The sequence below is a fragment of the Aristolochia californica genome, unplaced genomic scaffold (assembly GCF_029961685.1).
Source record: "Aristolochia californica isolate CCGP_79_NKW_82.1479 unplaced genomic scaffold, dmAriCali1.0.hap1 SCAF_4, whole genome shotgun sequence".
Taxonomy (NCBI): Eukaryota; Viridiplantae; Streptophyta; class Magnoliopsida; order Piperales; family Aristolochiaceae; genus Aristolochia; species Aristolochia californica.
In genome coordinates this window covers 87,106-113,108 of record NW_027182103.1, presented here as the reverse complement: position 1 = coordinate 113,108, position 26,003 = coordinate 87,106, and the positions used below count along the sequence as shown (strand labels likewise).

The window sequence follows — 26,003 nt, the reverse complement described above, 5'->3', positions numbered from 1 at the left end:
ACTGACGGCTTGACTCTCCGATTGGTTCATTCATCAGCTACACCTCGACTACAAACCGCAACCTTCTTACCTTTGTCCGTGTGAGTGGATGGCTGTTCTTACCCTAAACTCTTGAAGCTCAACTTTGATGGCAATGCTCTCAGGAATCCTGGGATGGCAGGTTTCGGCGAGGTGATCTTCGACCTAGGAGGCTCAACTATTATCTCCTACTCTAGTCCTCTCGGCATTGCTGACCAAAGCGGAGCTCTCGGGCCTTCGCATTTTTTTAAATCACTTCAGTGGTCCGCTCATTGTGGGTGGGGACTCTAAGGTGGTCATTGGCTGGTGCTCCTCAGCCTTTGTCCCTCCTTGGCGTCATTGGTAACTTTTTCTTGATATTATGGACCTTGTTTCCTCTATTCCCTGCTCTTGATCTCATGTACTTAGATCAACCAATACAACTGCAGACCCTTGTGCTAAATTGGGTCCCTCCCTTCATTCTCTTGTTGTAAGGGGAAGCCTCCCTTAATGTATTTTCTTTCCCTCTTTTGAAATAAAATCATTACTATTTAAAAAAAAGACAGGAACAAGGAGAAAAATAGACACCTCCAAATCGAGGACAAAAAGTGGCGTCTTCCACCAGTGATCCACCTAGCAACTATCAATTGAAGCTTTGCAACGACCATATGCTTGTTGGAGTGGAGTTGAGCTTTTAGATCCATTTAAGTAAGAGAGCAAGACCCATGTCTTTGGTGAATCGGATGCCTAATCCCTCAATATGATAGGGCATGCAAACTTCTTTCCACCCCACAAGGTGGTATTTGAATTCCACAACACTGCGCTAGAGAAAACGTCTTTGATGGTCTCAATATGATGAAAAATAGAAGTTGGAGAAGCAATGAAAGAAAAAAAAGCAGTTCTACAACCCAGCCATGCATGAATTGAGAAGTATAAGTCGGACAGGTTTTGAAAGCAGGTGGTAAGAAGGGTGGCAAGAGAGCAACCCAAGGAGTAAGCCACCGAACGGAGAATATAAAAATCAATATGATATCCCAAAATTGTGGTCTCCCTACCAAATGCCCGTAGTGCCACTAAAGAACCTGCCAATAGTGCCATTGAGAAGTGAGGAAGAGGCTGATGAAATGCAGCTACTAATCCAATATCTCCAAACACTCCATGATATCATCCAAAAGCATGTGACACAGTCAAATGGCTTCTCAAGGTCAAGTTTAAGAACAAATCAAGGTAGTCCAAATCTTTTAAAATAGTCAAGGATCTATGAGTAGCCATCGTAGGATCAAGAATACTTCTCCCCTTCACAAATGCTCTCTAACCATGATGAATTACCAATGGAAGACCAACACTAATGGCCAATTCACTGTTACCTCTGCTTACTCTCATATCAGAAAGCAAGACTATAGTAATCATGAGCACACAGCAAATTTGGCTTGGAAACTCTCAATGCCAAGCAAAATCAAATTTTTCGTATGGTCGGCCATCATAGAACAGATTCTTACCTCAAACAACCTTTATAGAAGAGGCTTCACCGCCACTGATCTTTCTTGTCCCCTTCGTGGTGAGTGCGATGAGATAGTCTAGCATGTCCTCTTACACTGTGGATTTTCGTGGCAAGTCTGGATGAAGATTTTTCAGAAAATTGGGCTCCAAGAGGGGCTACATCAAGACCTCTTCGGTACCTTTGAGATGGTTCGAGAGATTCACCTTCCTCGACTGGGCAAGTTAATACTTTTAGCCTGTCTTGCTCATATTCCATGGTGCAATTGGCTCAAGCGGAACAACTGGAGATTCAACTCCAAAGCATGCACCCCGGACCACACGGCTCTCATGTCATTGGCCTCATCTCAAGCTGGCTTTATAAAAGGAATTTGCCGCTCTATCGGGTGTTTCCTTTCGGGAAAATTGGAGTTCGATAACCCATATATATGGCCCCTACAGAACTCCGAGTATGGTCATCTGGGATCCTCTCTCTTGCGCTGCATTAAGCTGAATTTTGATAGTAGTGCTATTGGTTGTCTTGCGCCAGTTGGAGCAAGCGGTGTGTTCAGAGATCACAATGGACTTATGTTGGTCCGGTGGGCATTGCTGATTCTAATACTACTGAAGTTAGTGCTCTACTGTTCGGCCTCCAAATCTTCAAGGGTCGTCTCCATGGCAAGTAAACCATTGAAGGCGACTCGAAGACTGTTATTAGTTGGTGTTCCAAAGGCAGCTCCCCCCCTTGGTGCCACTGGTCCATCACGAATAGATTGTTGACATTGTATCTTCAATTGATTGTAATTGGAATCTCATTCCTAGATCAGCCAACTCTTTGGCTGATAAATTGGCAAATTTGAAACTTCCTAGTAATCTCTCATTGTTTGGGAAGGCTTTCCTCCTTTGTAAATTGCTCTTTTGAGCTTTTGTCTTAATAAAAATCAGCATCATTTAAAAAAAAACAAAAAAATGGAAGAATAGCCTTGAGTCAATGAGCAAGAAGATGAGCAATAATTTCATACGAATTGAACACAAGACTGATTGGTTGGAAGTCCCTAGGGATCTCCACATTTGCTTTTTAAAGGACAACGGCAATGCAAGAGGCGCCAATGCTTCAAAAAGATAAGCTCCTATTATAAAAACTGCACACCATAGATAGGATATCATCCTAAATAATCGGCCAGCAAGGCTTATAGAATTTGCTATTATATCTGTCAGGTCCAGATGCACGATCATTAGGCATGCCAAGAATAGCAGCCTCCACCTCATTGGTAGAGAAAGGTAGGTCAAGAAGCGCAACCACCATGGGAGAGATCCTTGAGAGATGAATATTTAGAAGCTTTGGTCAGTCAAAACACTCCTTCTAGAGAGCTGGATAGAAACTAATTAGAGCATTAGTAATAAAGGCCTATCCGATGTTACTTCAATATTGATACACAACAAAGTAATTCGATTAGTCCTCGTCCAGGCGACCGCATGGAAAAATTTAGTGTTAGCATCTCCCTAAGCCAGCCATTTACCTCTTGTTCACTACTTCCACTGCTCTCACCCACAGTAAACAAGCAATTGCAATTTATTTTGAAAAAAAATCGATTGGAAAATTTTGTGGAAGAAAGACACTTTTGCTCTTCTGCAATAGCAAGGTTGGAGAGAGGCCTTCTCAGCATTGGCAATGAAGCGGCAATCCGAGGAACAAGTCTTCAATTTAGCCTTCAAGAGTTTAAGTGTTGTGGACTCAATAGCACACCGAGTCACACAACGAAGAAGACAACAACAACTCACTCAATAGGATTTAATTCTTATATTTCTTTGAGTAGGATTTATTTCTAATATTGTTTTAAGTAGGATTTATTTCTTATATTGTTTTAAGTAGGGGTTATTTCTAATTACTTTTTATGTAAGGGCATTATGGGGAATTATTGTAACCCTAACCCTAAAACTCCCTATTTAAGGGATAGGTATGAATGAAATAGGTAAGCTTTGAGATTTTAGAATAACCTAGTCTAAATAGGTTGGGATCACCTCTTGATCCCGAGTTTAGGGTTTACTCCAAAAATCCAACCTATCATTCACCCTCCATTGCCATCCATCTTCACCCAAATTCATCCACCATCATCCCTATTAAGAAAAGGAGCTTCCTGCCCCTTTTCCGAGCCCAAAGAGGAGATCTATCCTCCTTCTTGGCAGCGGCAACAAGAGAGGCCCAATTCCTCCCTTACCAAGCAGCAAAGTGAGGATTTTTATCCTCAAATCTTGAGCAATTCCTGGTGCAACGTGGGAGCTGATCATAGCATCAAAGAAGAGGTATTAATCTATCCCAAACTCGTGTTTCAAGTTATTTAAGAAAGAAGGATTGCATTCTTAGCTAGAGCAGTAACAAAGAGGGCCAAACCCTCTTTGCCGTGACCAAGAAAAGAGAGCACCTTGCTCTAGCAAGGTCAGCATTGTTGTGGGGTCTTCTACCTAGCACAACAACTCGGTAGGACCCTCAAAAGAGGATCTTTCCTCCTGGCCAAGCATTGGTTAAGGAGAAATACTCATACACAGACCCTTGACGTGAAGTGAGTAAATTCTGAGTGCTGGATTCACAAATCCCACGCCGTGTTACTCGATCCATGACTCGGGACCGTAACATTAAGTTACCAAAGAAAGATCCAAGCATCATGATTTGCCACATTTAACTCAGACCACCATTCAGCAAAGAGAGCATCGAATTCCTTCTCATTCAGACAAGAGTTCTCAAACCTTTTTTTGAAACGGTGATGATTTTATTTCAAAGCAAAGCAAGAGAATACATCAAGGGAGACCTCTCCTTACAACAAGAGATTGAAGGGAGGGACCTAATTTAGCACACAAATCAGCAACCGAATTGGATGAACCAAGTACATGAGACAAAGTACAAGTAATAGAGGAAACAATATTAAAATTATCAAGGAAAAACTGCCAGTGATGCCACGAGGGAAGGAGGCAGTGGAGCACCATCCAATGACAACTTTGGAGTCTACTTCCACAATAAGCGGACCTCTGAAGTGATCATGAACTATGCGAAGGTAGTGAAGGAGCCCTGAGAGCTCATTAGTAGTCGAGTCTGTGACACAGAGAGGACCAAAGTAAGATATAATAGCAGAGTCTCCGGGATCAAAAATCACCCCACCAAAGCCAGCCAAACCCAGGTTCCCAAAGGTGCTGCCATCACAGTTGAGCTTAAAATAACCAGCGGGAGGAGGCGCGCAAATAGCTACTCGATGGGGCACAAAGGGAACGGACGTCTGATCAATAATCTTCGAGTTGGTGAGGGTACATGCACTAGAGAGGCGAGCAAATTCCTTCTAAGTGCGGATCCAGGTACAGATGAGGCCCGTAGCAATACAAATCACCTCAACAGCGGAGCGAGAAGCACAGTACTACCGTCTAGAGTTCCTCTCGTTCCAGAGGCACCAAGGGATGTAAGCAATGCAAGCAGCTAACAGGAGCATGCTGAGGCTGGGAAGGCAAATCCCAGAGGGGTAGCAGCACATGGTGCTTAGATCAGGGGCGATGCAGAAACTAAGGCCCATGTTGTCAATCATAGAAATCTAAAACTACCAGGTGAAAGCACAATGAATGAGAAGGCGGCTAATAGTCTCAGCTTCCATCCCGCAGAAGGGGTAGAGGGGATCAGATGTACTGTTGTCGCACCTAATAAGGTTGTTGGTAGTGAGGATCCTATTGCAGCAGGCACTCCAAAGGAAAAAATTCACCTTGGGAGGAACCAAGAGGCGCCAAGCAATGGCGGCCGAGCAAGGGGCAGGAGGCCGGGTCCAACACATAAGATGGCGGTAGGCCAAGTAAACTGAGAAATGCCCACTGTCATCAAGAAGCCAGATCAACCAGTCAGCCATCTAAGGACAGACCTTAACACTACCAAGACCATCAATCAAGCCACAAACAAATATGGCCTCTCATCAGTAAAGCCGCATCTCAAACGAAGATCCCAGGAGCCATTCCTTAAGCATCGGAGACTGAGAGGTCACGACAAGTGGTGAGCTAGAGAGATGACAGGTAGGATGAGGCAAGCGGGGCCATCACCCGACCACATCCGTCCAAAAATGTAGGCTAGAGCCATTCCCAACAAAAAACCGAATAGCAACGTAGAATGTGGAAAGCAGATGGAACATGGCTTTCCAAATAGGGGAGAGGTGACGACTGTTGCTGTTAGTAATCCATCTATCTCCAAGACGCCGCAACTTGGAGGCCACCATTGGTTTCCAAGAAGCCCCCGAGGGGGAGTTGAGCTTCCAGAACTACTTCAGTAATAGGGCATGACCCTCTCCTTGGTGCGTCTAATTCCAAGACCACCTAAAGACTTCAGCATACAAATATCGTCCCAACTGACTCATTCCCAGTGCCACGCCACAGGAAGCATCTCTTGATCACATCGATGCACCGGTTTGGGTCTTCCAAGTGGAGAGCTAGGGCTCAAGCCGCTCAATGACTGGGGTCCATAATCCCATCCAGGGCCGAGAAGCAATAAGAGGAAGGCCCAAATGGTAAGAGGAGGAACAAGAGTTCTCAAACCTGAAAGGTGCAGGCTCCCACCGTCCGAACATAATGTTGAGCTGGATCAGCAAATGATCCAATTAGCACCGTTAAGAACTCTCCCATTCGACTTCTCATACAATCTCAACAAATCACCCTTGGCTAGGAAGTGGTGCAGCTTAGAGAGAATAGGTTGCCGCTAACCATTAGACTAGATGAAAGTCTTTCCAAATAAGCTGATTTCGTCAAATTCACAGCTCCCAATGAAATCAGTAAATCCTTTTGTCGAGGATGAGATACAATTAGCTGGGGGATTTTTAGACAAAAACGAATAGCATTAAAGTCGCCAGCAATTAACAAGGGATGCTACCAGCATTGGAGAAGCTTAAGAAGCTCCTCCCAAAAGCATCTCCAATAACTGTAATGGGTAGGAAGCAGTAATAAAGCTCTACAAATATGTCGATTGTATCTTGATGAAGGATTTCCTGTGCAACGACTTCGTTCATATCTTGATTGGAAAGTGTTAAAATACAAGTCAAGGGGTATTTTGGTCATTTTCCATATTTTCCACATTACATTTTTCTCTTATAATATGGCTATTAGATAGAGGATGTCTTAATTTATCTCTAGTTAAATTTTCATTCAATTTAGGCATGAAATTTTAGGAGATATGTAATTTTGAGTATTGAAGGGCATTTTTGTCCTTTTGTAAATTTTCACTTAAACCCTGATTATAAAGAATCTGGAAGGGCCTTTTTGGCTCGGATTCCAAGGCACCAAACTGCCCCGCTTCCAGAAGTCTTTTCCCTCTTCTATTTTCTCCCCAAATCACATATTTTTCATGGTATCAAAGCAATAACGCTAGTCTTGGGCAAGTTTCTTTCGATTTTGTGGATCTTCTCTCCATTTTCAGCATTCTCCTTAAAGGTTTTTCCCAGATTTCTGGACTGGTAGGGAAAAAATTCTATTTTTCCCTTTTTTTGCCAATCTTAGCATATTGGCTAATGATTACTGTTTCTATTTGATTGATTGTTAGGATTCAGAAGTGTTCGATGATCCCAATTTGAGAAAATTTCTCAAATCTGATTGCGTCATCAATTCGATGATTGCATCATCATCCATATAGCATGTGTCATCCTGATTTCTTGCAATTAGGTCATTCTTTCAATGGCTCATGGTCTCAATTGCTGGAATTGAGCACTATTGGTTCAAAATTGAGTGAATTGAGCGTCGAATTGCCCTAATTGAATTCAATGTAGAGCCCACTTGACTATGCAAGCATAGAAATTTGGGAAAAATATTTCCCTTTTGTTAATTGATGCTCTAGTGTACTGAATTTTGGTGTTTGGTGATATTTAATGACTAATTCCAGCACACGGGTTGTTGTCCAGAGGACTACTGAGAGCTCAAATTCATGGTTTTCTCTCAGTCTATTCAGATAACTATGATCCGGTTGAATGGATCGAATTATGTAAACTAGTCCAAATCAGTTTTGATGTATTTGAGAGCCAGAAGAATACCAAAATATATAACTAATGATCCCCCGGTGCCTATTACTGAAGATTAGGTGGTAGAAGATAATTTAGTAATGACTAGTTGGTCAAAAACATGGAATCCAGATTTTGAGTTGCAGTACTACTAAGGCAATGTGGACTACCTTGGCTTCCATTTTGTCTCAAGAAAGTAATTTGTTAAGGATCTATGAGTTATATGTAAAGTTTTTTAATATGAAGAGTGGAGGTAGATCGGTAACAGGTTATTTCGCTGAGATGAGGGGAGTACTATAGGAGATTAATACATTTCATCCTTTTACTACAAATGTTGAAGACATTCGTAAGAAAGAAAATCATATTTAAGTTGCCCAGTTTTTGGATGGTTCGGGGCATGAGTATGATGCTATTAGAGCCCAACGGAACGGCCTGCGGGTATTTTAAGGGATACAGAGGAATCAGGCAAGGAGACCCCCTTTCCCCTTTGCTCTTCAATGTGGTAGCGGAGTATCTATCCTCTCTGATTTATCCGGCCAAGAACTTGGGTTGGCTCCTCCCCACGACAAACTGTGCAGCCTTTGATGTGCCGATCCTTCAGTTTGCAAACGATACCATTTGTTTGGGGGTTGGTACTATGGATCATATCCGAAAACTGCGTGGTGTTTTGGGACTGTTTAAATTGGCTTCTGGGCAAAACATTAACTGGAAGAAAACCACCCTCCTAGGCTACCATATCGACTCATCTGTGCTTCAGGGTATGGCTGGCTACTTGGGGTGCTCAATGGGAAATTTGCCAGTTACATATCTTGGACTCCCACTCTTCGACTCTCGGCCTTCGTCGACGCTTTGGTCCCCCCTTATTGAGAAATTTGAAAAAGAGTCTAGCTACTTGGAGGGGGAGCTTTTATCAATTTTAGGGCGACTCACTCTCCTCAAGTCTTGTTTGGTAGGACTGCCAAACTACTTACTATCCTTCATGCACTGTTCGGCCTCTGTTTGCTACAGGATTGACGCCATCCGCCAACGTTTTCTCTGGAGAGGATCAGAGGACACCTTCAGATATAATTTGGTGAGTTGGAAGGATATTTGCATGCCCCACAATCGGGGTGGCTTAGGCATCCGGCCTACGAAGGAGATGAACAATGCCCTTAAGCTCAAATGGATATGGAATTTCATTATCAAGCATAACAACCTAGGGGGAGATATGGTCAGGTTCTATCTTCAACCTTCGGGTGCCCGATGGAGGGAGGATGGCGCTACTCGCCTCCTATCCCCAATTTGGAAATCAATTCAAAAGCTACTACCAATATTCAGAGATGCAACTGCCTTTCACACAGGCAATGGAAGAACCCTCCTCTTTTGGTCAGATGAATGGTGTGGCCCCCACCCCCTCTCCAAGGATTTCCTGGGGCTCCTAGGGTAGCGAGAGACCTCTCTTGCTCAGTGGTTGATTCTTAGAGAGATCGCTCATGGAGTCTCACGTTTCACCGAGGATTAAATGATGAGGAAACTTTGGCTTTTTGCTCTCTCCTCTCCAGACCCAGTAGCATTACTATTCGTGAGCATGCAATTGATAAACTGACATGGAAGCCCAACATTAATGGCTGATTCACAGTTACATCCGCCTACTCTCATATCAGAAAACAAGGTTACAGCATGCATGAGCATAAGGCAAACCTAGCATGGAAGCTCATAGCGCCTAGTAAAATCAAATTATTCGTGTGGACGGCCATCAGGGAACAGATCCTCACCTTTGACAACCTCCATAAAAGAGGTTACATAGCCCCCGATCGTACTTGTCCCCTTTGTGGTGTGTGCGACGAGACAGTCCAGCATGTTATCTTACATTGTGATTTTTCTTAGCAAGTCTAGATGAAGATATTTCAAAAGATTGGACTCCAAATGGGGCTCCATCAGGACCTTTTTGGCACCTATGAGATGGTTATGGGGATCTGCCTTCCCAGGTTGGGCAAGATAATTCTCTTGGCATGCCTTGCGTATGTCCCATGGTGCCTATGACTCGAGCGAAATAACCGGAGATTCAACTCCAAAGCTAGCACCCCCGATAATACAGCTTCTCAGGCAGTGGGCCTTATTTCGAGTTGGTTGCATACTAGGAAAGAGTTTGCCTCTCTATCGGGTGTTTTCCTTGGGGAAAATTGGGGTTTGATTGCGCATATGGCGAGCCCCTGCAGGAATCCGGTTATGGCCACCTGGGATCCCCCCCCTTGCAACTACATCAAACTCCATTTTGATGGCAGTGCTTTAGGCTGTCTTGGGCCGACTGGAGCTGGTGGTGTTTTCAGAGACAGCAGTGGAGATCCTATCTATCCTATGTTGGGTCGATGGGTATTGCTGAATCAAATACTGCTAAAGTGAGTGCTCTTCTATTTGGCCTCCAAATCTTCAAAAAGCGCCTCTATGGCAAGCTGCTTATCGAAGGAGACTCAAAGACTGTCATCAGCTGGTGTTCAAAAGATGCTCCCCCCCTTGGCGCCACTGGCCAATCATTGATTGTATTGCTGACACTGTGTCGTTCATTCATTGTAATTGGAACCTAGTTCCTAAATCAGCCAATTCTTTGCCTAATAAATTGGCAAAATTCAGAACCTCTCAGCAATCTCTCATTGTTTGGGAGGGCTTCCCCCCTTGTAATTTGCTCCTTTGAGATCTCTTAATAAAATTTAGAATCATTTCAAAAAAAAAAAAAATTAGAGCCCAACAGTTGGTCAATGAGGATGTGACCACCCTTGAGCAAGCCTTTAACAAAGTTCTTCGAGCTGAAGATGCAGTTGTAAATAAGAATGAGTCAGGTGGAATTCTCTTAGAAGCAGTTGCTCTTAACCTTCAATCTTCTACTGGTAAGCCTGATGATCAGTTTCATGGTGGTAATAATGGTGGTAGAGGTCGCTCTTACTCTACCCGTGGTCGTGGCTGAAATGATCGAAGGGATTGGAAATGTGTTCATTGTGGTATGACTAATCATATTTCTGAGAAATGTTGGGAAAGAATAGGTAAGCCTACCTGGGCTAACTCTATAGTTACAGATAAGGATGTCTCCTCACACATTGGATCCTATGAGGAAATTCAACAATTATTACAGCGACTGGGTCAACTGACTGCTTCATCTACTGCTTCTCAGACTACCGAAACTCCTCCTTCCTCAACAAGTACCACGACAGCTAGTACAGGTATGAATGCACTGAATGTGTCTCATTCCCCTTCTTGGATCATTGATTCAGGAGCCTCTACACACATGTCAGGGATGCCCTCCCTATTTCAGTCCGTTAGTCCATCTCATTCATATCATTGAGTTACTTTAGGTGATGGATCTACCTCTCCCATTCAGGGGGTGCGTACAGTTCACACTACTCCACAAATATCCATAGATTCATTTTTATTTGTACCAAAGTTTCCAATTAATCTCTTGTCTATGTGTCATATAACTAATCCTTCAACTATACCTTTTATCCTACTTGTGTTTTCCAAGACTTGCAGATGAAGAGGACGATTGATTCAGGATATGAAAAGGGAGGGCTCTACATGATGGATGATATATCCGTTTCTCGAGTTGTAGCTCTCACTACTACAGATTCTTCTTACTTGTAGCATTTGCGCTTCTGACATCCCTCACCGGCTAAGTTACGTCAATCTTTTCCTTCTTAGCGAGCCGATATTTCATTTGATTGCGAATCTTGTCAGTTGGGAAAGCATCGTCGCTCCTGTTTCCCAGTTTGTACTAGTCAAAGCACCAACTTGTTTGAATTAATATACTCTAAAGTATGGGGTCCATGTCGGTTCCTAGCCCATTTGATTTTAAGTATTTTATGTCATCCATTGATGATTTTAGTCACTTGGGTGTATCTCCTACGGGAGAAGTCCAAAGTATTTGATATATTCTTCAATTTTTTCAATGAAATAAAAAATCAATTTAGTGCATGTGTTTATGCGTTTCATACTAACAATGGTTTGGAATATCTTAACCATAAATTTTCAGAATTTTGTGCTTCTCATGGTATTACCCATCAAACATCCTGCCCTTATACACCACAAAAAAATGGGGAGACTGCACGTAAAAATAGACATCTCCTTGAGGTTACAAGGACAATATTGTTGCATATGAATGTTCTAAATCTTTTTGGGTAGATGCCGTTTTAGCTTCGTGCTACATGGTTCATCGTATGCCCTCATCTGTTTTGGGTGGTCAAGTTCCTCTTCAGGTTTTAAAGCCCAATTGAAAATTGTTTAATGTGGCTCTTCGTATTTTCGAATGTACTTATTTTGTTCATATGTTTGGAACTTCAGTTGATAAGTTGACAGCTTGGTCTATCAAAAGTGTTTTTCTAGGATATTCTTGTCGACAAAAAGGGTACAAATGTTATGATCCTATTCAATGGAAGACATATGTGTCAACCGATATGACCTTCTTTGAAAATACTCCATATTCTTCATCATCTACTGAGCTTTCTGTATCACCAAAATCTCCTTCAAAAAGTCATGTTCCTATTGCAGTTTTGGAAGTACCAGCATCATCGAGTTCTTCATTGCCTCTTTGTGTTTACAATCGTCGCTCTAGTGCTCCTGTAGTACCTCTAGAAGTTACCTCTACAAAGCTCTCTTCTCATGATCCACCAACCTCCTCATTGCTTGTAGATCTTGTTGTCTCTGATTTGGACCTGCCTATTAGTCTACGAAAAAGTAAACGATCTTGTACTTCTCATCCGATATACAAATATGTGTCTCTTAATTTTTTGTCCCCATCCTTCAAGTCCTTTCATATGTCATTGTCTACTTCCCATATACCTCGTTCAGTGTAGGAAGCCTTGTGCTTTCCAGAATGGAAATAAGCTATGGATGATGAGATGAGTGCTTTGGTGTCTCGAGGACATGGTGTTCATGTGATCAACCTGCAAGAGCAGCTATTGTGGGGTGTCGTTGGGTTTATACTATCAAATACAATGTTGATGGCTCTAACGAACAGTACAAAACTCGGTTCGTAGCAAAGGGGTATACACAGACTTTTGGAGTTGATGTCTTTGAGCTATCCTCTCTTTCAGCTCGATGTGAAGAATGGCTTTCTATATGGTGATCTACATGAGGAAGTATATATGGAGCAACCTCCTGGGTATATTGATCAGGGGGAGATAGGAAAGGTGTATAAGCTACAGAAGGTTATTTATGGACTTAAACAGAGTCAATACTCATGCAATTCCTTCGGCGGGGGCCAGCTTCATTGAGGTCCCATTCTCCAATCACAAGATTGAAAAAACTGCTTTGGGCCTCCCTCTGGATCGTGCTCCGGGCCCAGATGGTTTTAATGGCGAATTCTACTGCCACTACTGACCCCTCATAAGTGAAGACATTGCCCACATCATCCACTCCTTCTATCATCATGGCATCACATAAAGGAATATTAGAGCTTCCTTCATTGCCCTTATCCCTAAAAAAGAAGGGACAGAGCTCCCTTCAGGTTTCCGGCTTATCAGTCTCACCACCAATACATACAAGGTGATAATTCGTCTCCTCGCTAACCGCCTCCTTGCGGTTCTTCCATTGGCAATTCATCAGGGTTAGAGTGCCTTCCTCAAGGGAAGGAACATTTTGGATTTGGCTATGGTGTGTCACAAGCTCATCCACCACTTCAAGGTGTTGAAGCTCCCCAGATTCATTCTCAAGTTAGACTTTGAGAAAGCTTTTGACAGAGTTAATTGGAAGCTTCTAGACACTCTCCTAGAAAAAATGGGATTCGGTGAAAAGTGGCGATTCTGAATTCAAAGTTGTATTTCAACTGCCAGTTACTATGTTCTTCTTAACAAGACTATATGCGGCTATTTCAGGGGATCCCGGGGAATCAGACAGGGAGACCCCTTATCCCCTTTGCTCTTCAATTTGATGGCAGAATACCTCTCTTCCTTGATCTACTCGGCCAAGGATTTGAGATGGCTTCTCCCCACGACTGAGTGCGTGGTCTTCGATATTCCAATCCTCCAGTTTGCAGCTGACACCATTTGTTTTGGTGTTGGCACCATGGATCAGATTAAAAAGTTGTGTGTATTCGAGTTGGCTTCTGGGTAGAGTATCAATTGGAAGAAAAACGCTCTTCTTGGTTATCACATTGACGTCTCAGTGCTTCGTGATATGGCAGATTACTTGGGGTGTGCGTTAGAGAACACACCATCTACATATCTGGATCCCTCCCTTTTTGACTCTCGGCCTTCGGCGGCGCTCTAGTCCCCCCTTATTGAGAAGTTCGAGAAGAGATTGGCCACTTGGAGGGGCAAACTTCTATCCTCAGCGGGTCGACTTACCCTTCTTAAGTCATGCTTGGCGGGGCTGCCAAACTCCCTCTTATCATTCATGCAGTGTCAGCTTCGGTTTGCTCCAAGATTGATGTCATTCATCGACGCTTTCTCTGGAGAGGTTCCGAAGACACCTTCAGATACCATATGGTTAGTTGGAAGGAGATTTGCTTGCCACGCAATAGGGTTTAGGCATCCGGCCTATGAAGGATATGAACAAAGCCCTACTGCTCAAATGGATCTGGAATTTTAATGTCAAACACAACATCTTATGGAGAGATATGGTCAGGTTCCACCTAAGTTTTCCAGACATTGGTGGAGAGAAGGTGGAGCCACCCGTCACTTATCCCTAATTTGGAAATCAATATACAAGTTGCTCCCCGCCATTAGGGTTGCGACCTCTTTCTCCAATGAAAATGGGAGGACTCCTCTTCTAGTCAGATGATTGATGCGGCCCCTGATCACTCTCGGAGGACTTCCCAAGGCTATCCAGGGTGGCTAGGGACCTTACCTGCTAGGTGGCAGATTCTTGGAGAAATCAGTCTTGAAGTCTTCCATTCAATCGAGGGCTGAATGATGAGGAAGTCACAGATTTTTGCTCTCTCCATTCCAGTCTCAACAGAATCATTATCCGAGAGCATGCGACTGATAAATTGATATGGAAGCCTAGCATTAATGGAATATTTGTTGTTGCCTCAGCCTATTCTCACATCACAGTAGATGATCCCAGCCTACCTAAGCATAAAGCAAAGGCATGGAAGCTCTTTGTGCCTAGCAAGATCAAGTTTTTCATGTTGACTGCCATCAGAAAGCAAATTCTCAACCTCCACAAGAGAGGCTTCACCGCACCTGTCCTCTCTGTGCTGTGTGTGAGGAGTCCGTCCAGCATGTTCTTCTCCACTGCGGGCTCTCTTAGCAAGTTTGGATGGTGATTTTTCAGAAGATTGATATTCAAGTGGGGCTTCATCAGGACCTTTTTGGCACTTGTCAGATGGTCACAGAGACTCGCCTACCTAGATTGGGCAAGTTACTCCTCTCAGCACACCTTGCTCACATCCCATGGTGCCTATGTCTAGAGCGTAACAACAGGAGATTTAACTCCAAATCCAGTACCTCGATAGCACGGCTTCTTATGTAGTGGGTTTGATATCTAGTTGGTTGCATACCCGAAAAGAATTTGCCATTCTATCAGGAATATCCCTTCGTGGAAATTGGAGTCTACTAACTCATATGGCGGGTTCCCACAAGATGCCGGTTATGGCTATTTGGGAACCTCCCCATAGCGATTGCATCAAGCTCAACTACGATGACAGTGCATTGGGCTGTCCTGGGCCGACGGGTGCGGGTGGTGTCTTCAGAGATAGTTGTGGGGAATTTGTTCTCTCTTATGCGGGGCCGGTTGGCATTGTTGACTCCAACATTGCTGAAGTGAGTGCCCTCCTGTATGGTCTTCAAATTTTCAAGGACAGTCTTCACGGAAAGCTACTTGTTGAAGGAGACTCCAAAGTCATCATCAGTTGGTGCTCCAGCTCAAGCTCACCCCTGGCGCCAATGACCTATCATTAATTGTATTGCTAACATTGTGTCCACAACTCATTGTACTTGGAATCATATTTCTAGATCAGCCAATTCGTTGGACGATAAATTGGCTAAATTTGGAACCTGGTAAGCTGAAAAAGTAAGAAACAGACATTTGTGGCTAGGTCCAGTGCAGAGGCCAAGTATCGAGCAATGACTCATACAGTTAGTGATCTTATGTGGATTAAGTCAATGCTTCTTGAGTTTGGTTTTACGTTACCAGACCCTATGGTTATGAATTGTGATAACCAGGCAGCCATTTTTATTGCTTCCATGAGAGAACGAAACATATAGAGGTTGAGTACCACTTCATTAGAGATGCAGTTATGGAGGGGAAGGTGGTAACTCCTTATGTAAGGTCTTTAGACCAGTTGGGAGATATATTTACCAACCCTTTAGGGAGACGTGAACATGTATCCTTTAGTGACAAGCTGGGATTGTTTGAAATCTACTCTTCGGCGTGAGGGGGTGTTAAAATACAAGTCCAAGGTATTTGGATCATTTCCCATATTTTTCATATTATATTTTTCTCTTATAGTATGGCTATTAGATAGAGAATTTCTTATTTTATCTCTAGTTAAATTTTCATTTAATTTAGACATGTAATTGTGAGTATTGAGGGGCCTTTTTGTCCTTTCGTAAATTTTCACATTTTTTTGAAAAGTAAGTGTGAATGTATTACTGAAGAAAAAGGATTACAACCCTAAAAGTTAAAGAGACATTTTCTCCACAACAAGGTGTTGGAGGGAGACGCCTTTTTTAGCTTGAGCATCGGCTAAGTGATTAGCTGATCTTGGAACATGTTTCCAAGTGCAATGTAAAACAGAAATTAACTTACAGATTTCCTCAAATAACTCCCAATGACGCCAAGGAGGTTTGGATGGCTTTGTGCACCAGTTGATAATAACTTGAGAATCTCCTTCCACTAAGAGAGCACCTTCCTTTTTTTGCTTGAAGAGTTTCAGACCGTTGTACAGCCCATGTAATTCCGCGCTAGAAGAGTCAAATACACCAATTGGACCCGCATATGTGAAGATAAGATTGGCTTGTTCATCGTGAATAACTCCGCCAAAACCAGCCGGTCCCGGACATCCAAGAGCACTTCCATCAAAATTTAGTTTAAAGTGCCCAGGAGGGGGTTTGGACCATTCAACCATTTCAGGGGGTCTTGCCGGATTAGACATACCTACAACATTACGCCAATTTCCTTGCATGTTTGTCCCTTTCAAGTTGTAGAATTCTTTGCGTTGGAGAACCCAAGAGGTTACTGGACCGATAATCTGATCACAAAGAATTTTCCATGGGAGAGCTTTCTGATTGAATTTCGATTATTTCTTTCTTTCCATAAATTCCATGCAATGTGTCCAACACAGCAAGAGATTAAAAAATTTCCCAATTTTGGGAGACGGGAGCTAACCAAAGTTAGGATGGTGTTATGTAAATCTTGAGATGGGCAGTATGAAATACCGATTTTATCCATCAATTCGGTCTAGATCTTATGAGCATATGCACAGTGCAGAAACGTGTGATCTGCTGTTTTAGGAGATGAATTAAAAAACAAGCATTTTGGGTTTGGAACATTAGTGTCACGTCTTTGTAAAGCGTCAAAGGTTAAGATTTTCTTGCGGCATATCGTCTAGATAAAGAACTTAACTCGAGGAGGAATAGGTAACGCCCATGCAAAGGCAGCAGGATGTGCTTCTTGGGGAGTCGGATATGCAACCATATGGTGGTACGCAGAAGCAGTGGAGAACATACCATGTTTGTTCGGCGTCCAGATGAGTGTGTCAGTAGAGCTTTTTAATGTCACTTCAGAGAGCATTTTGACCAGGCCAGTGGCTTCCAGAGCTTTAGAATCATTCAATGCTCACCTTAAATGTAGATTCCAGCCACACGAAGGCTGCCAATGGTCAGAAACCATCTTGATAATTGATAGAGACGTTGATGACTATCCTTCAAACAGCTTGAGCCTACCCACCAATCCCTCCAGAATAGAGTTTCTTTTCCGCACCCAATATAGCATTTGACGGCAGACTTGAAAGATGGTAAAAATTTGGCAATTTTCTTCCAAACAGGAGATAACTTATAAAACCTCCCCCCGTCCATCCACCAGCCATGAACTGTTCCAGACTTCATTTTAACCATTCTACGCCAAAGCAGATTGGGTTGCATGTTGTATTTCCAGATCCACTTCATGAGTAGTGCCTTGTTTGTGGTAACAATGTCCCGAATCCCATGCCCCCCCCCCCTATTATAATTGGCTTACAAACATCTTCCCATTTTACAAGATTAAACTTTTTTTCCCCATTTGGCCCATCCCATAAGATTCTTCTTTTTAAAAACTCTATTCTATCCCGAATAGATGCAGGACAACGATACAAGGATAAAAAATAGGAAGGAATACCGTGTAGGCAAGATTTGATGAGAACCAACTTAGCAGCTTTGGATAAAAATTTCCCTTTCCATGAAGCGAGACGCTTCTCGAGACGCTCAACAACCGGGAACCAGGAGTTCTTTGTAGGCAATAGTGGAGTCAAAGGCAAGCCCAGATATGTGCTTGGAAAAGATGCAAACTTACAACCCAGATAATTCGCTATTGAATTGAGAATGGAGGGTTCAATGTTAAATCCAAAAATTGAAGTTTTCTCTCAACTAATCTTTTGGCCAATGGTCAATTCAAAGATATTCAATACAGCTTTCATGTGTTTAACTTGTCTCAAGGACCCTTCTCCGAAAAGGATAGTATCATCAGCATATTGTAAAATGGGAACGTCATGGTTCGGATCAACAAAAACAGGATTTAGCCAACCCGAATGTTTTGCAAAACGGATCATAGAGGAAAGGTATTCATCTATGAAAGTAAAAATGAAAGGAGATAGAGGGTCTCCTTGTCGTATCCCCCTGGAGGCTTTTAAATAACCACGAGGTTTACCATTTACCAAGACAGAATAAGAAGGAGAGGAAATACAACTCCTCATCCAAAATTTCCATCTTGTGCCAAAACCCATACGGTCAAAAAGATAATCCACAAGTTTTCAGTCACACTTAAAACCCAGATTATAAAGAAGTTGGAAGGGCCTTTTTGGCTCAGATTCCAAGGCAGCAAAGCTACCCCTCTTCCAGAACTCTTTTTCCTCTTCTATTTTCTACCCAAATCACATATTTTTCAGAAAGTATGATCGGAAAGTCATCGTAAAAAACATGATATCAACATAGTAGCAAATGTTACATCCAAAATAAGAGAATGGGTCGTCTTCCTCTACAAAAAAAATCTGACAGCCTACGGCAGTGAAAAAGACCCCCTTCCATCACCTTTCAAGTGATTATCTCTACTCTCCTCTCCCTCCATATTCTTGCCAATATATTGTTGCAGAAATTTTCTTCCATTAGGATAAATACTTGTGTGCTTTAAATTTATTATGTTTTTATTTCATGAAAATAACTTTTTATTCCTGCATGCCAGGTAGAACTTTCTTGTATTAATAGATTTTGTTCTCATTATTTTGAAAACTAAAAACAAAAGAAAGCTCATCTTCAAAAAAAAAAAAAAAAAATAGTAGAAATATGAAATAAATTCTACTCACTAGGTATGTCATAGGGTCCTCCTTGTTCTAAAATAATGCCCACAAACATAATATCATAATAGGACAGCAATCATGACATCAGCTAATGCAAAAAAATTATACCGAGAACTTTTTTGCTGCGCAAAATGTCTCCATAAATGTGGTCACCAACATAAAGAACCTAACACAAGATTCAGAGGAAGACATGGCGATCCATCAGAAAAAACCAAACTTCAAGGCAGAAGTTCTACATCTGATGCAGACATTATTGCTATACAGTGTAGGCAATTGACTGGGGCGAGAGTCAAAACGTTTCTCTATGAACATACAAAATGATATACATTCAAAGAAACGAGCTAAGGCAGTACCTGTGAGCTTGCTTCGATTGATAGTAGTTTATGGAGATGACCAACATTGCCTCCCTGGATATCCCAAAGTAAACATTAGACTCTTTAATTTTACCAGAGAAAACTTATGAACGAAAACATAGAAAGCATAAAACAAACAACCCATTTCCAGGACACAATTTAAGTACATGCCAACACCCTAATTTGGCAAAATTACCTGGAAAACCCTACAAGCTTTTTTCGTCCCCATATATGGTAATCTTGGTGAAGTATTTCCAATCTTTTGTAGAAAAAACACAACACCAGGTATAATTAGTAGAGATAAACAAGCATTAAACATTAACTGGAGAAATGGACAAGAAGCACATTGGGTTTTTTTTTTTTTTTTTTGACTACCTGAGGAAGAAAGTTGCCATTATCAGTATTAAGTAGCATCCCTGTTTCAGGTTCAACTTCAAATAAGTTTGCACGATTTTCATCATGGAAAAAGCTAGGCTTCGAGCTGTAAATATTTGAAAGAAAACTATAAGCTGCAGTGACACAGTTATAGAAGATCAGGATATCCTAAGAGAAGTAAAGCAAGATTAAAGGAGAGAGCTATATCCACCCAATATATACTCATAATAGAACTGGAAAAATGCTGTAGTGAGGATTATTAAAAAGGAGAACTATATTAAGAAGAACAAAGCTTAAACACATTGTATATCAAATACATGCCAACAAAAACAGCATTGAAAAACAAAGTGAAAAGACCAATAAATTCGTGCAAGCAAATACAATTAGATGTTACAAAAAAAAAAAAACCAACCCAATATAAATGATCTACCCTTAAATTTGCACTTCGTAAAGTATGCACACTAAATATCTGAGTGGATCCAGATAAGTCCGGAATCTCATCAAAATTGCACGAAGTCGGTGCCTTCGCAGTTCGCACCTGCCAACCCAAACGTGCATGAGTGGCCCGTAGGAAAACACAGCTCAGCTGTGTGGCACTGGGGTAGGCCATACAGGTGAAACTCCTGGCCAAGGGCAAGTTTAGCTAGCTTGGGCCAAGTTGGAGCTTGACTAAGCCAAGTGTCAAGCAGCGTATTGGCAGGAGCAAAGAAGGCAGAATTTGAACATATATCCAGTTGGTAATTTAGAAAGGTCAATCCCCCTTTCCAAGCTTGATCATTCAAAAGATATGGGACGAAATTTTTTTCAATAGTGAAATCCATGCTGATAGGCTACCATTCAGGGAAGGAAGAGCTTCACACGATGGGAACTTACTTGGGATGCACATACTCCGGGCCTTCCCTTCAGACCAAATAAGAAACTTTGGACTCTAATGATCAAAACAGTGGAGCATAGTCTATCCACTTTGAAGGACTGCCTTCTTTCTGAGCTGGCCACCTTGTCCTGCTTCAGTCTTGTATTGCCAGATTCCCAACAATTGTCTCTCATTTATTCCTAGCCCTCCTACGTATGCCACATAATAGATTCCTTAGGCCAGGGGCACATGGGGGATTCAAATTACATCTGGAAAACTGGAATAGTTTGTAGGCCGCAGCAATTTTTGGATCTTGGAGTCAGGAGCACTAAAGACTTAAGTAGAGCTTTACTCAAGTGGCTTTAGAATTCTAATTTCATGCCCAAAATCATTGTGGCGGCTGATGGTTGTGGCTAAAATCAAAGGGACAGCCAATTGGTGGATGGTAGGGGAATCTAGAGCGAGGCTCTCTCCTCCTTGAAGATCTCTCTATTCATTACTACAAACTTTCGCTACTGCTATAAGATATTATGTAGGCAATAGTCTAAAGATTGACTTCTGGAATGATTAGAGGTTGAAACATATCCCACTAAAAGACACGTACCCCCCTTTGTTCGGTCTTGCCTCCAACACATCTGATTCTATGCATGCTAATGGTTACAGGGATCTACAATTTCGAAGGGGTCTGAGTGAAGATGAAGCCCAGGCCTCCAGCAACCTATTGTTGGCTTTGGGTGGACAGATTCCTTTGGATGCATGACGAAAGTGGCTCATTTTTTGTCTCCTTAGCTTACATGTATATCAGCGATTGGAATTCTTCTCCGCCTCACAATGTTGCCATCACTTGGCGCCTCTCTGGCCCACTCTGACGGTGCTGAAGAAATGGTTTCACTTCTTCTCCATTGCACTTTAGCTTGGAAAATCTAGTCTCATTTCCTCAGAAAGATTGGTCTCTAGATTTGCCTCCCAAGTGACGTTACTACTATAAGTGCGATGATCAGACGGATGCAGATTCCTAGTTTCCAGAAGACCATCCTCTCGGCATGCTTGGCTTTTATCCCTTGGGGCTTATGGATTGAGAGAAATAATACGAGGTACAATAACAAATTCTCTACTGCTGAGCAGGTTTCCATCCGTATTAACAGTGAAAATTCTACCTGGAAAAAATTTGACAGTTTGCAAGAGGTTCCAATTTGTAATAAATAGCGTACTATTGCACAGACCAGCCACTATTTTTTTTTTAAATTTGTATAAAAACAAAACAATTACATCAAGAGAGGGGGGGAGGGGACGGCATCCCAAACAATGAGGGAATGGAGGGAGGTCCCATTTTTAGCTAGTTTATCGGCAAAAGATTTTGCCGATCTGTCTACATGGTTCCAAGAGCAAGTGATAGCAGATACAATGTCAGAAATGGAGTGCAAAGCGGGCCAATGGTGCCAGGGGGGAGATGACAAGCCCAAACACCAGCCGATGATAATGCTCGAGTTACCTTCAATGAGAAGATGCCCGGAGAGCCATTCCTTGAAGACAATAAGGCCCTGCAGGAGGGTGGAGACTTCGGCAGTAATTGAATCAGCAAGCCCAAATGGTCCAGCAAAAGACATAATCACCTCACCCGAGGAGTTGTGGAAGACGCCTGCAAAACCAGCAGGCCCTGGGCAGCCCAAAGCATTCCCATCAAAGTTCAGGTTCATGCAGCCATGGGGAGGGTGGGACCATTCTGCCATGGCTGGAGGCTTGGATGGACTTGACATGTGTGCAAGGATACGCCATTTCAAATGAAGTGTTGCACAAGTGAGTGTGGAAAATTCATGTATGGAGTGAAGCCAGATGGAAATGAGGCCTACAGCTGAATCAATAGGGTTGTTCTGCTGAATTTGTATTTTTTTTTTTGAAATGTTGATAATTTTATTTCAAAGAAAGAGAAGATACATCAAGAGAGACCTCCCCTAACAACAAGAGATTGAAAGGGAGGGGGGCGCTTATTTAGCGTACAAATCAGCAGCCGAATTGGCTGATCCAAGTACATGAGACCAAGTACAAGAAATGGTGGATATAATGTCCAAAATATCAAGAAAAATCTGCCAATGACGCCATGGGCAGAAAGATGAGGTGGAGCACCATCCGATAACAATCTTGGAGTCTCCCTCCATTTTAAGGGGACCACTGAAGCGGTTTTGAAAATTTTACAAGCCATGAAGGAGACCGGAGAGCTCAACAGTGGTCGAGTCAACAATTCCAAGAGGGCCAAAGTAAGAGAGGATGGCAGTTCCCCCTGGATCAAAAATCACCCTACCAAACCCAGCCAAACCCGGGTTCCCAAAGGAGCTACCATCAAAGTTTAGCTTATAATATCTGGAGCGAGGAGGCTCCCAAACAGCAACTCGGTGGGAGGTAGTGGGGACAGACATCTGAGCGATTATCTTCCAATTGGAGCGGAATGGGACACAAGAGAGGCAGGCAAACACTTTCCAAGTACGGATCCAGGTAGATATGAGCCCAATGGCAAGGATGGAACCTTAGCAGCAAAGCGAAAAGTACAGTCAAACCGTATGGAGTTCCTTGCCTTCCAGTGGCACCAAGGAATGAAAGCAATGCAAACAGCCAACGGAAGCTTGCCCAGGCTGGGCAGGCGGGTTCCAAAAGAAAAACGATACATGGTGCTCAGGTCAAGCTGGATGCAGAAGTTGAGTCCCATGTTGTCAATCATGTAGGTCCAGACCTTCCAAGCGAAGTCACAGGGGAGGAGGAGGTGATTCACAGTTTCAGCCACCGTCCCGCAGAAGGGGCAGAGAGGGTCGGGAGTGGTGTTGCCACGCCTAATAAGGTTGTTTGCAGTAAGGATATTGTTGTGGCAAGCACTCCAAAGGAAAAGCTTCACCTTAGGCGGGGCCGAGAGGCGCCAGGCAAGAGCAGTCGGATATGGAGCAGGAGACTGGGTCCATCCCATAAGATGATTGTAGGCCGAGAAGACTGATAATCACCCGCTATCATCAGGGAGCCAAATCATTCGGTCAACCATCTGAGGGTGAACTATAACACTTCCAGGACTATCAATCAAGCCACAAACAGAAATGGCTTCCTCATCAATAAGGCCACATCTATGGCAGAGATTCCATGAGCCATTCCGCCAAGTGTCAGAAACAGATAAGTCATGGCTTGTGGTAAGCTAAAGCAGTGATGGGTAAGACGAGGTAAGAGAGCCATCACCCGAGCACCAATCCGTCCAAAAATGCAGACTAAAGCCAACTCCAACAAAGAACCAAATGGCAGTGCAGAAAGAGGAGAACAAAAGAAACAAGGTCTTCCAGATGGGGGAGAGATGATGACAGTTGCCGCCAGTGATCCATCTATCACCAAAACACCGAAACTTGAAGGCAACCATTGGCTTCCATAAAGCCCCCGAGGAAGAGTTGAGCTTCCAAAACCACTTGAGCAATAGAGTATGTCCCATTTCCTTGGTGTGCCTGATCCCAAGCCCACCCAAAGATTTTGGCTCACACACTTCATCCCAACTGACAAGGTGATAGTGAAACTCATTTCCAGTGCTACGATACAGAAAATGTCTCTTGATCATGACAATGCGCTGGCTAATAGAGGCAGGGCAAGCCAGGAAAGAGAGGAAGTTATTGGGAATACCCGAGAGGCATGATTTTAAGAGGATCAATCTACTAGCCTTGGAGAGCATCCTACCCTTCCAAGAGGAGAGGCGTCGCCCAAGCCGCTCAATCATAAGAGCCCAAAGACCCCACCCATCCGAGGTCTACTGTCAGTAAGAGGAAGACCCAGGTAGTATGTGGGAGCAATCGCAACGGGATATCCTAGAGTCTCTGCCATAATCTGAAGTAAGGGGGTCAATGTGATATCCCATGATGGTTGACTTTCCCCAGTTAACTTTCTGACCAGAAGTGATCTTCAAAAGGCCGAGAAGGGACTTACTGCTGCAGACCTGGTCAAGTGTCCAGACGTCGAAGCAAATGGTGTCATCTGCGAGCTGGAGCATGGGAATGTTAAAGCAACTTTGTTCGAAGACGGCCTCTAACCATACAATGTTGCGGGCAGAGTAGAACATAAAGAATAAGTACTCAACAATGATGTTGAAGAGGAGTGGGGAGGGGGGGTCTCCCTGACGGATGCCTCAATTGCCATGAAAGAAGCCATAGATCGTGCCATTGAAGAGCAAGGAGTACGAGGCTGAAGAGATACAACTACAGATCCAAAATCTCCATTTGTCTCCGAAGCCCATATGCTGCATAATTTCGTCCAAGAGGGACCAACTAACTCGGTCGAAAGCCTTCTCGAGGTCCAACTTAAGGACAAACCATGGTCAGCCCATCTTGACAAAATTATCCACAATTTCATGTGTGGCCATAGCTGAGTCAAGTATATCACGGCCTTTGATAAAGCACTTTGGCCCCGGTGGATGATTGTAGGTAGAACAACCTTGAGACAACGAGCCAGGATGCGGACGATGAACTTGTAGGGACTTGAAACGGGACTGATCGACCGATAATCATGATGGTGCTCCACACTAGTTTTCTTGGGGACCAGAGCAATAAGAGAAGCACCCACGCTCTTAAAGGTGATTCCACGATCAAAGAAGCTTCGAACCATGGAAACAATGTCTGACCTCACAGCGGGCCAGCAAGCCTTGTAGAATTCCCCGTTGAATCTGTCAGACCCCGAGCCCTTATCCCGGGAGAGTCCTAGTACAGCATCCTCCTCCAAGTCAGAGAAAGGAAGCTCAATGAAACTCTCCAAAATTGGTGAAATCGCTGAAGGTTGCAGAGCCTAGGCCGGTGGTGGTGCTCCTCTCTATAAAGATCTTCAAAGAAACTGAGAAAAGCATCAGTAATGGAGATCCTATCCAAGGTAACCTCGTTGTCAATAGACAAGGAGGTGACCCGATTAGTCCTCCTGCAGGCCGAGGCGATGGCATGGAAGAACTTTGTGTTAGCATCCTCCTCGGCCAACCACTTGAAGCGGGCTTTTTGCTTCCACTAAACCCTTTCGGAGTGCAGAATAGATTGAAAATTGCATTGAAGAGAGATGTGAAACTCAGCATGAGTAAGACATCTTTGTTCCTCAACCATATCAAGAGCAGCAATTTGAGACTAGAGACGATTTTTGAGAGGAGGCAGCAAGGTGACACTCCAAGGACCATGATTTGAGCTTTACTTTGAGGCGCTTCAACTTGCGAGAGAGAGACCAGCCATCATAGTTAGGGTCCCCAAAGGTTTCCAACCATGAGGCTACGTTGCCGGCGAAATGCATATCCAACAACCAAGAATTATCAAACTTGAAAGGGGTAGGCCCCCATTTATTAAGTTTGGTATTAATCTGAATATGCCAGTGGTCGGAGCCAGCATGGCTCAAAACCAACCCACAAGTGTTGCCGTAAAGTCTGAGCCAGTCTTCAGTAGCAAGGAACCGATCCAACTTGGAAAGGATGGGAGGTCTCTGATTGAACCAAGTAAACGTCT

General features: G+C 43.2%; 1 protein-coding gene across 1 annotated transcript in view; it reads right to left on the bottom strand.

Annotated features, from left to right (window-relative positions):
- The window catches only part of LOC137962742 (uncharacterized), an 85,144-nt gene that overhangs the window by 29,475 nt on the left and 29,666 nt on the right, over window positions 1–26,003 (bottom strand). Inside the window, exons 8-11 of the mRNA XM_068809784.1 lie at window positions 19,665–19,770; window positions 19,486–19,548; window positions 19,290–19,343; window positions 19,045–19,102 (exon numbers count right to left, since the gene is read on the bottom strand). Of these exons, the coding sequence (XP_068665885.1) occupies window positions 19,045–19,102; window positions 19,290–19,343; window positions 19,486–19,548; window positions 19,665–19,770 (281 nt within the window). The remainder of the gene's footprint in view (window positions 1–19,044; window positions 19,103–19,289; window positions 19,344–19,485; window positions 19,549–19,664; window positions 19,771–26,003) is intronic.